Raw genomic sequence first — 7,915 nt, 5'->3', positions numbered from 1 at the left:
CAAAAATTTAAAAAAATTACTTTAAAAACTTTTCAAATAAATCCTAATTTCAATTATGGATTTTTTTTATCTAACAACTATTCGAGTGTTTTTTGCTGATTTCCTTTTTATATTTTTGATAAAAAAAAATTAGAGTAAATATTAAGGTTAAACAGAATGAGGGGATATCAATTTTAATTAAAAAATAGAGTGGAATGCTATTTTGTAAAGTCTTGAGGATCACTTGTGTCATTTACACTTTTTTTTTCTTTTTTTTTTTGTAAAGAACCATGAAAAGTGATTATGGTACAATGAAACGACCAATGGGGCTCTTGAGTTCTACCCCGCTATAACTTGGTTAACACGTAACACCAGCACCTCTGTCCCCATTTTTATTTTATTAGCCACGATATCCATTGAAGATGACAAAGAAAATGCTTAATTTTATTACAATACATACAAATCAATGCATACCCTTCTAATCAACCAATTTGAATATCCTTCCATGGATAGAGCCAGTTTTTCATCAGCTAAACCACAACTTCTGAATGCCATCCCATCAAAAACTGAACATGATCACATCTACCGGTTCCAGAGCTTCCATTGAAATTCACTCTGATTAATTCACAGGCGTAACTTAATTTTCTCAGACCATTTAAAGATGTCGGAATACACTTGATCGCCTCGCAGATCTTCTCCTTTGGCCCCTGCCGCCACCCTTATAACATCCTCAATCAATGCAAAATTTCCCATTATATCAACATGGGCACCACTTTGTGTCCCCCTGCCTTCTAGAAAGTTTGCTGGAGGAGAATGCTCATATTCTCTAATGTAAGTCTTAATCCCAAAAGGGTTGAATCTGGTTTTCCCGCGCCAACCTTTCGCGCACATGAAGCCTGTGCTTAGAACCGGCACGGTCTCATCACCATCGACAGTATAGACTCCACCCTTCAGACAGCTATCTTCATCAGGACCTTCTGCTGTGGTATCTATTTCAAACGGAATGTAGCACTCAGCATAGGGAGATAACTTGTAAATATAGGCTCTTTCTGTTGGTAAGCCTACTCCATACATGGAGAAGATTTCCATGTCTGGAGCATTTGGTAGTCTGCATAAAGATTTGGTGAGATATTAGAATAGCAAACGGCAGAGCATCCGATTGGGAGGGTAGATCAGATAGAAGATAGATGTTGAAAATTGTTTGTCTAGACCCCATATGTTAAGTAAGATGCAGTCAAGAGTCAACCAATAATAATTATTCAAGTAATACCACGAAGAAGCTAATCTATTTTGGAATGGTACCACCAAACACCAAATTCAGAAATGTGTATAACAAATTAGTTCCTAAATGATATTTAATTAGTCCACAGTACTCTAATGATGAACGATGTTATTACTATTGAATTTGGTTAGTGTTAACAAAAGACATTTTAGGGACTAATTTGCTTGCAAATTGATCTCTTAAGGACTAATTTGTCAATGTACATAGTTTGGGATTTAGCTAAAGAATGTCATAAGAACATTGGTTGAGATTGTTAAAATAGAAGGCTTTTTTACTCTTTCTATGCATGATAAATGTGCTCAATGCATTGAAAACTTTAAAAAATTATGTTTTCTATTAAAATTTCATATTTGTGGTATCCTTAACAAGTGTATTAAATTATCAACATTTTGATCTTTTGGGGACCAAATTGATGATTCTTCCAAACAATCATAACTCAATAATGTAGAGCGACAAAACTACTTACTTTGTCTCCAAGGGGTTTGACCAATATTTGTAGTGTTGATATTTAGGATCATCCAAGTTGTCAGCAATTCCATAAGAGAAATGTGCACTTCCACGGGCCATCATTTTTGGAGCAACAAATTGAAGCAGGTCTATAATTGAGCTAGCTGTGTAAACTTTATGTTCAGCGACAGCTCTTACTCCCTCAACTCCCATGTCATGATATTCGGTCCACACATCGCGACAAGAGGTGTTTGCAACGCTATGACCCTTAATGGCACCCTGTTAACAAGAAACTTTGTATTAACTATACAGATACTGTCTGGAAAAGTGTAAATCACCATTTTAGCCCTTGAAAGAAAGATTAATTTGTTAACAAATTAGTTTCATTTGTAGTCTTAAATACGAATATTGATTTGCTAACAAAAGGGGTTCTCACTTTGGATGGATTTTTCATGTGGAGCTAATCATTCAAGTACAAGAAGATAATATCAATCTTTGACGGATCATTTTGTTAGCAAACTAATCTTTTTCATATCAAATATTAGACTGAATAAGATAATAATAACAGGTTAGCAACAAGAAATCTGAACAAACAAACAAGGCTATAGAAATTCCAAGATTCCTTATTAATTATCAAAACTTTAGAAATAGGCTCACTCGAAAGTCAGTCATCTCGATCTCAGTGGAAGGTGCCTCTGCCACATCTCTGCCAAATGATATCATTCTTCCATAGTTAACATTTGTTTTATTTGTTTCTTGGCCTGTTAACTGAGTATTGTTAGAGTTTTGCTTTCTCTCGCTAGGGGTATAGCCTTCCTCTGGTGACCAATCAAGACCACCCCATATAGTTTCCCCGCCTCTTGGTATCATTGACATAGTTGAGTCCCAAGTGCGAGTCATCCTCATTACATGTTGCAAGGTTTGAAGGCGAAACAGATCATTATCTAAAAACCCCGGTGCAAGCGCCCTTGAACATGAGAAGAGAACAAAATTTCATCATGATATTTAACAGTTTGGCCGGCCAGAAAGATTAAAGCACTATAGCATGAACATGAGAAAAGACATAAGTTCTAAATGTGGACATGAATATTTCCTTAAAAAATCTGTAATTAAAAGAAGTAGTTCTAAAGAGGGGAGAGAAGAAATATCTATGCTGGTTTTGTAGCATATGAGGATAGGACATTGTTTCAAAATAGTAGGATAAGATATGAAATTGACAATATAAAATAAAATATAAATAAGTATCAGTGCATCAAAGTGAAATGATCACCATATTGTTAGTTAGTAAGTGACTTTACCTGGCAACAGCAATATCCCTGGCTTCAGCTGAGAAAAGACCTGCTATAGCCTTGGGAACACCTAAAAATGGCCCACCAATGTTTACAACTGCCTTTATATATTTGGAACACCAATCTGATCCACCCCCACCACCCATTGGTGCTGGTGCTTCCACCCACTTCATAAAATGAAGAAAGTATAGTACACCCATTGAATGTGGAAGAATAACTGCCTTGTTCCCACCATTAGTAGCAACCATAAGTTCTATATTGCTTTTTATCCGACTTAATGCTCGATCACGCACCTGACCAGTTAGTTTATCAATAAAAAAAAATAGGAGCATACTCAATGAATTTCCTTGTGTTACACAACACTACAGACACATAACTTGTTTTTGAGTTAAGTGTTGGAGGGAAAGGGAAGACAGAGAGAGGGTTTGAAGAAGAACTGAAACTTCACTTTACACTTCAATCCCTTGCCTTCCCTCCCTTTACTTCCAAAAATTAAAAGTTACATAAACCCCCAGCAATACCTCAGTGTTCTGAAATGATATTCTCCAATCATATGCAGCCATGTACATGCTTTTCTCTTCATAACCAATGTGAGCCAAGTTAGCAATTAGGACTGCCCAAACGAAATATCCAGGGGCAAAGTAATCAGCAGCTACAAGTCCAGAGACAGGCCTCACTCTTATGCCAGGTGGATCCAATCCTGTTTCATTGTCGAGCGACATGTGCTCTGCCCAGCATGAAGGTCTAGAAAAAATTCATAAAATAAATAAAATATGTAATTTCTTGGCTATATATGGTGATTTCGAAGTATCAAAAGTGCACGTCAAGATGTGCAAGTTAAGAGAGAACTAATTGCTTGTAAGAAGTTAAATTGTGAAAGCTATCTAATACTTAATATACATACTTGATACACTAAAGTAAAACAAAAGAACATTTGAAATGCAATTTTTTGTCATTTGGGGTAATTGGAGAGACGAGCAAAACTTGCACTTCTGTAATAATTAATTCCATCAAAAGATTACTTCAGTAGTTTTCAAAAGTAGGTTATGTATGCAAATTTGTATGCTTTTTGATAATGCATTCCAATAATTCTGGAACTTCCTATATCAGAAGTTCAATGGTTGATCATATTGCTGAATGGTTAAAACTTTTTGCAACATCTTTCAACCCATGTGTGCTCCAAAAATTATTTGTCTTTGTAAGGAATAGGAGTAATATCAAGACATGGTATACTTTCAAGACTAATAGTCCTTCCTACCTATCCAATAAAGCGACTGAAATTCTTTGAATCAAGCACTCAGGATCATCAATTAACTGATCCAAACAAGTCCTTGCTGACCCTCAAAATCTGGTAATTAAATATTTCTCTTCCTAAATGATTCTTTGTGGCATACGCATAGCTAATGAAAGTTTGAGGTACAAGGAAAGGCACCTGAAAATATCTGAATTCCTTGCAAGAGTTTGAACTAAGAAGTTTAAAGGAAAAACAGTGACCTGATGGTACATTATTTAACAGGACACAATCTTGAAAACACACTTATATTTGGATGAAAAGTTAATTAAAATAAATATAATTTAATATAAAAAAGAAAAACCAACAACCACCACCTTCAAAGGGAAAAGTTTAATCATCTTAAGGCAATTTCCTAATCAGTCAATAAGACCATAAACGGAAAATTCCCTTTTAATTCCTTTGTTCATTGACTGATTTCACCAACAGAAATAAAGTGACAAAATCCAAAAATCTGCATTGAAGTCACATGTTCATTGAATATCTTACAATCCAAATATCATCAATGCTTAGATGTCTCCGATTATTTCAGTGTTACTTTCAATCAACATCCTCATCATTAATGGAAACAGAAAACAAAGAAGTACTATTAACATTGTCTTGTTTTCTTGATTCTGACCAACCCTCCCAGCATCTGTTGTAAGAATGACCCGTCCCTCATAAAAGGACCTCTCATCAATTACTTTCCACAACCAAACCGTGTTATATATATCATTAACCACCTACCCAAACAAAAAAAAGTCACATCCACAACCACAAACAAGGATTGAAATCCTCTTGCACTGTCTTTCCATTCTCTCTCCAATTAAGAATGGATGTAGTAGTCAATAATAATGGATAAAAATTTGTTCACTGGACTCATCAGTCATGTACCTAAATTGCTCACTCATTTATACATAAAGTTCTCCATTAGATACCTATATAAGTATGACTATTAGACATAAAACAACTCTTAAGTCAGCTTAATCTGTTCCGAAAAACATGGTCATGTCAACCTGTGCCCTTGAAAAGAGCATGCCTAAATAACATTTAGTTAGCTCACTCATCCACTTAAACAAGTGTCTAAGGTTCGAATCTCATCTTGTATATGTAGCAATCCGTTGGCTTGTCAGACCGGAGGATACCATAAGAAACCAATAAATAAATAACACTTGTGAAAACAGCACTCCAAAGATTTTATTACTAGCAAAACAACAAAAACTTCTCAGCAATGTCAGCTGGTGTCAACTGTGTGAGAAAGTAATTACCAACAGAATGAAACTACCTTATTTTGTCACGGATGCTATTTTTATAGTTCACTCACAGATCGTTAAAAAAAGAGAGCCAAAAACCAATACTTTTTCAACCCAAATTCCAGATAACTATGCTATTTATAAACAAAAAGTTAGGTATTGAAATATAAAACACAAAATAAAAGTGCGCCTGAAAACAAAAATTACCTCTTGTAGACTTCTCCAAAGGTGCCACCCCACAAGCGTTTCCTGAAGAGTCCTTCAGCACACTGATGTCCCTCCCAGAGCTCAAGCCCACCGGTGACGATACCGGGCACGAACACCACCGGATGCTTTGCCGTGAGCCCCTCCTTCTTCAGCTTCACCCCCGGCGGGTCCGGCAACGGCCCCGTGATCGCTTCCGTCACATACTGCGGCAGCGAAGCCGGCATCAGCTTGTACAAGAACAGCATCAACCACCACACCGTGCAAATGCACCCTACGAACCAGCAACAGCTATCGATGCAGGACCACTTCCTCTTCTTCTCTTGTTTCTCCTTGCTCTTCTCATCTTTCATCTTCTTCTTCTTCTTGTTCTTATCATTGTCATCTTCTCCGTGTTCTTTTTCTTCTTCTTCTTCTTCTTTGTTGTTCTCTTCGGCTTGAATCTCTTTGCTCTGAGCTTCCGATCCTCTTCTCCGTCGAACTGAAGACATTTTCTTACTACCAAACTCGTTTCTAGCCCAGAGCTTTCTCGAGAAAATTTATCAGTTATTTTCTTATTTTCCTTTTTTTCTTTTGTTTCAATTTCCCTTTTCAGAGTATAGAAAATTAGAAACGGATGAGATTGCGTTTTTCTTCTCTGCAGTTGAATTTTCAGCAGAAATTAGTTTAAATAATAATAAAAGAAATATGAAGAAACCGTTTGGGAAGCTTGGTCAACTCTGTAAGGAGAAACGGTTTAATTATTTTTCAGAGAACTTGAGCGGGGGATTGAAGCAGAGATTGAAGTAGCGTGTTTGGTGGTTAGAGCATCACTGAATTAGTGAAGGGAAAGTGGTCACAAATTATTTGTGTTTTATTCTTTTATTTATTGTTTTTCAAATCTGCCATTAAAATTAATTATTATGTATTTATATATAAATATATATTATTTATTTTATTTTTAATATATATTTTATATTAATAATTAATTTAAATATGTATATAATATAATTGATTTTTTTATGTTTTTTTTAAGAGAGCAGAATAGAAAAATCTATTATTATCGTGAAGCTGGGAAGGAGTGGTCATTGGCTGCGCCAACTGACAACACTGAATCTATTTCTAAAATCCAGATTTGACAACCTGGCAAGATTTTATTGGTTTGTTTCATGATAATCTAATTCAATTTTTTTATAAAATATATATTTAAAATAAATTAAATATTATATTTTTAAATAAATAATTAATCTTAATATACATATAATATTTTTATATACAAAATATATATATATGGAGCTATTTAAATATTTAACAAGAGATTAGAGATTTATGGTTTAACAAGAGCAATAAACATAAAGATTTTTACTGTAACATTTATTAATTATATTTTTTTAAAATTAAGAGTGAAATTCAAACTCAAAACTTATAGATAAAAATAAAAAAATTATATTATTTGAGTTATAGTTTATTGACTATTAATTATATTATTTTATTAAATAATTATATTATGAATTAATAAATTATACATAAATTTTCTTCTTACTGTTTCATTTCTTCTAAAAAATTATAAATTCTTTCAAAAGTTATAAATATTTTAAACTAAAAATATTAACAAATTTTTACATAAATTATTAATTTTTATGTCTGTTATCTGTTTTTTATTTTAAATTTTATTATATTTATAATTTAATGTACTTCACAGAAATTAATTTAAGAATGGAGGTAACAATGGAGATATGCAACTATATTGTATTTTGGCGTGTATTTTACTGTCGTGGATGTGTTGAAGTTAGTAACCTGCAAAACAGGTTATGTTTTGTCATACCAGAAATGAAAAAGTTGAGACACCTGCATACGTTTTGCATAAAACTAAAATCAGAAAGCTGCAACAACCTATAACAACCTGTGAAAAGTGGTTTTCGATTGGCAAGGAAGCAGATTGAGAGCTCGAAACGTGTCTCCGTCTCCTGCATGCAGACCGGACCTGCTTTGTTGACCGTGTTGAAAGTCGAAAAACGGAAGCTGTGTTTGGCAGTTGGCCAAGCCAAAACGCAGGTTGCGTTTGGCAATTTTTTCTCTTGCATGCACGCCACCTGTTGGATAAGAGTGTTGTGGGGTGTTTAAAATGCAAAACACCGAGAGAGAGTTACTGAAGAATATTGAGTGTTATATGAGGGAGTTACTCAAGAGTGAAAAATGTTGTTTTGTGAGA

The 7,915-nt window shown here is 34.3% G+C and overlaps 1 protein-coding gene across 1 annotated transcript; it reads right to left on the bottom strand.

Annotated features, from left to right (window-relative positions):
• Positions 1-337: 337 nt before the first annotated feature.
• LOC112710451 (phospholipid:diacylglycerol acyltransferase 1) lies at positions 338-6,604 on the bottom strand. The gene is made up of 6 exons (XM_025762664.3): positions 5,728-6,604; positions 3,519-3,741; positions 3,007-3,290; positions 2,366-2,675; positions 1,728-1,987; positions 338-1,087 (listed from the first exon to the last, which is right to left on the bottom strand). Exons 1-6 carry the CDS (start codon positions 6,213-6,215, stop codon positions 604-606), a joined length of 2,049 nt encoding a protein of 682 aa, XP_025618449.1. The 5' UTR covers positions 6,216-6,604; the 3' UTR covers positions 338-603.
• Positions 6,605-7,915: the final 1,311 nt, after the last annotated feature.

This window comes from Arachis hypogaea, chromosome 9, assembly GCF_003086295.3.
Source record: "Arachis hypogaea cultivar Tifrunner chromosome 9, arahy.Tifrunner.gnm2.J5K5, whole genome shotgun sequence".
Lineage (NCBI taxonomy): Eukaryota > Viridiplantae > Streptophyta > Magnoliopsida > Fabales > Fabaceae > Arachis > Arachis hypogaea.
Note: the sequence above shows the minus strand (reverse complement) of the source record. Positions and strands in the feature narration are given on the sequence as shown.